Source organism: Cicer arietinum, chromosome 2, assembly GCF_000331145.2.
Source record: "Cicer arietinum cultivar CDC Frontier isolate Library 1 chromosome 2, Cicar.CDCFrontier_v2.0, whole genome shotgun sequence".
NCBI lineage: Eukaryota > Viridiplantae > Streptophyta > Magnoliopsida > Fabales > Fabaceae > Cicer > Cicer arietinum.
This window is the reverse complement of record NC_021161.2, coordinates 3,173,440-3,177,249: the sequence shown is the minus strand read 5'-3', so window position 1 is coordinate 3,177,249 and position 3,810 is coordinate 3,173,440. Positions and strand designations below refer to the sequence as shown.

Genomic DNA, 3,810 nt, shown 5'->3' with positions numbered 1-3,810 from the left:
CAATCTATAGTATGTTGATTGTACCAAAGCAGTGATTGGGAGATTGCGTGTACCCTTGAGCACTGCGTTGATGGACTCGGAAACGTTTGTTGTCATGTGTCCCCATCGTCGACCTTGAGAATAAGCCATAGTCCATTGTTCTGGGGGGATATTATCGATCCATCTTAAAGCCTCTGGATTTTCCATCTTGATTTCATTGCGGTAATACTTGAATGATGGCTCATTTAATGCATATCCTGTAAGAAATGATGTAAAAATTATCAAATATGATTAAGTGATAAATGGAAAATATACTAAGAAGAATTAGATCATTACCCATACAAACGAGTTTTCTTTGAAGTCCTTTGTCCTTGAACTCTCTCATGAAATTTTGTGCAATGTGTCGGATGCAGTACACATGTGTTGACGGAGGATCATGCCAACCATTATTTGGATTATTATAGGCACTCTTAATGGATTCGTGCCTATCTGAAATCAAACAAATGTCGACTTGATTCGTGTCTCCAAGCACCCCCTGTCTCACCTTCCACAAGTGCATAAGCAATTGGAATTGTATTTTTGTTTCCATCTTGTGCAACAGCAAGCAAAAGAGTCCCCTTGTACTTTCCGTACAACCAAGTTCCATCCACTGAGACAAATGGTTTACAAAATTTAAACCCAGATATGCACGGAGGGAAAGCCCAGAATAATCGTTTGAAAAGTTTTGACCCCTGCAATAGAGTATTATCAGGATATGCAACTGATACTTCCATTTCCACAATAGTTCTTGGAAGAAATTTTTGCATAGTCAACAACCACCTTGGAAGGTCATTGTAAGACTTTTCCCAGTTCCCATAAATCGTTTCGATAGCTTTGTTCTTTGCCATCCATGCCTTTCTGTAAGTGATTGTATAGTTGTATCGTTCCCGAATATGTGCAATGATCACCTTCACTTTAATTGATGGGTCAGCTTTCAAAAGAGACTTTATGCTTTCGCATATGATGTTAGAGTCGAGCTTGGTATGATCCTGTGACATAGAAGAATTTGCGCAATTGTGGGGTCCTTTCAAATGACCAATCATCCATTGGTTACTTTTTTGACTTAACGAAGCCCTGCATTTGAACAAGCATTGTGGATTGACACATTTAATTACATACCTGTATTGATCAGATTTCACAACACGGTAATTGAGGGAGTGTTTTATGTGATAATGCTTAATTGCAAGTTGACAATCTGGTTTGCTATTAAACTTCATTCCAATCTCAAGAGATGCATCTAATGGAGGTGGTTCATTAGATTGCATATCAAATTCGGAGGATTGGTAAGTATTATCCAAATTTAGATTACACATATGGAATGGTGGATCATATGTTAGCTCTAGATCGTCATCATTGTCGTTGTCACCTTCATCGTCCTCGTCTTCATCAAAGTATGTTTCTTCTTCACTCTCTTCACTTATTTCTTGTTGATCAAAATCGGTCATATCACCTAGTGGAATATATGGTTCAAGTTGAGATGGTTCAGGTTCAGATGTTTCGGCATGGTCAAAGTATGGTTCGGGTTGGTATGAGTCGGGCTGGTAAGATTCATTATTTTGAAAAGAATAAGTGTTTTGTGTTTCAAAATGGTATTCAGGGTGAGGTGTGGTTGAGGATGATGGTTGACCAATATCGTATAATGGATTACCATCCTCAAATGTGACATATAACTCGATAGATCCGAGTTGCGGCCACTGTTTATGAACATCAAACATGAGTTCAACATCTTCGTCGTCTTCAACATTTAACAACTCATAATGAACTAGGCCTTGTCCAAATGAGATAGGGTGTCGAAAAATTATATTAGACACCTTTTGATTTTCTAACCTCAACTTTGCTTCAATTTTTTTCTTCAAGTAGGTAAGGTTGCATCCAAAATTAACTCGAATAGCTTTTTTTTCGTCGCTTTTGAAATATTTACCAATATCTTGTCTTTCACATATTTCACCATTGTAATAAATAAGAAAAACTATATTTTTTGGTGCCATTGATATGAAAATCAGATATTGGGATTGAGATGAAATGCAATTGAGATGAAAATCATATTTATAGACAACCAATTGTAATACATGCAATGCTGTAAAATACTTCCAACACTTGTCCAATCCCATTGAATCCTAATTGAAAGCTTTTCCATTGTCATTCTGATTTGCCTATACGAGCCATGCATGCACACCTACAAATCGCCTTTCCCAAAGGCGACTTCATTAACATGCCTTTGATAAATCGCCTTTCCCAAAGGCAACTTCGTGACACACGCTGAAGCAAGTCGCCATTCACAAAGGCGACCTTGAAAACCACTTGAGAAATCGCCTTTCCAAAAGGCGATTTAGGGAGAATCTGATTCTTTCACGTTGGAACTTGCTTGTGTGCAGCATTGGCATTGTGTTCAGCCTAATTGTGGTCAGCCTTGCCTTGTGTTCAGCCTACTTGTGTATTGTCAAATCTAATCCTTGCATGCATAATATTTTAATGGTCATTCAAATTATTCTTTTGATTATAAATAGGCTAAGGCCATCATCATATTTCTTCACTCTTCCACACTTAACAACTTTAATTTTCTTTATATTTTCACTATTTCACTATTAGTATTTCTTCCTTGGTATTTATATCTCATCTAAATGGCATTGTTATGGAATGATGATAATCACAGATCAGCGCTACACTACATTCAAAATTTTGTAAGTAATACACTACTTTATTTTATATATTTTATACTCAGTTTTATTCTAAAATGTAGTTTTATTAAAATGTAGTTTTTATTCAAATATCTCATATATTTTTATTCTAATATCTCATATTATATTTTAATATCTTCAAATATATTTTTATTCTTTGCTTGTTATAGGACTCATCTCAAAATTTAAGATCACTTAGCCATAAACACATTTCACCAAATTCTTTAATAATTCCATTGTTGAATGAAGCCGGGTTTGGTAACGTATCACAAATAGAAAGTTATAAAATAGATAATTCACTTGTTACAGCTTTAGTTGAAAGATGGAGACCTGAAACCCACACATTTCATCTTCCAACGGGTGAATGTACCATAACATTAGAAGATGTTGCGTTGCTTCTTGGCTTACGTGTTGGGGGTAAAGCTGTAACTGGATCAACTATGGTGTCATGGACAGATGATTTTTTAGATTTGTTAGGAGTCATGCCACCTGAATCACAAAAAAAAGGGAATTTTATAAAATTAAAATGGCTGAGAGAAACATTTTCAATGTTAACTCCAGAATCATCTAATGAAAAAATAATTATACATTGTAGAGCATACATTTTACAATTGATTGGCGGCATATTAATGCCTGACAAATCCCACAACAGAGTACATATTATGTGGTTGCACTTGTTGAGAGATTTGCGAGAGACAGGAGAATATAGTTGGGGTTCAGCGTGCTTGGCCACACTTTATAGAGAATTGTGTCGTGCATCTGAACCCGGTGTTATGTCGTTCGGCGGATGTTCACATCTACTTCAAACGTGGGCATGGTACCATATGTCGTTTCTTGCACCAATAAGTAATTTTGAGCCTCGTTTTCCATTCGCAAAAAGGTAAATATCAAAAAAAAGTTAAATATTATATTTATACAACTATCAATTGATTCACTAACATATTCAAATTTATTTTCGTAGATATAGGGGAAAGTGTATTAAATTTGGGGACACACCTCGTTATCATACCGATGGATATCGATCAAAAATTGATCATATGACCGTTAACGATGTAATATATTAAAACATTACATTATTTCTATTATTTTATTTTTCTTATGCATATATATATAT

At 35.4% G+C, this 3,810-nt stretch overlaps 1 protein-coding gene across 1 annotated transcript in view; it reads left to right on the top strand.

Moving 5' to 3' along the window:
* The first annotated feature begins 3,325 nt into the window (after positions 1–3,325).
* LOC140919312 (serine/threonine-protein phosphatase 7 long form homolog) overlaps positions 3,326–3,810 on the top strand; it is a 3,974-nt gene continuing 3,489 nt past the window's right edge. Inside the window, exon 1 of the mRNA XM_073365148.1 lies at positions 3,326–3,576. Within this exon, the coding sequence (XP_073221249.1) occupies positions 3,326–3,576 (251 nt within the window). The remainder of the gene's footprint in view (positions 3,577–3,810) is intronic.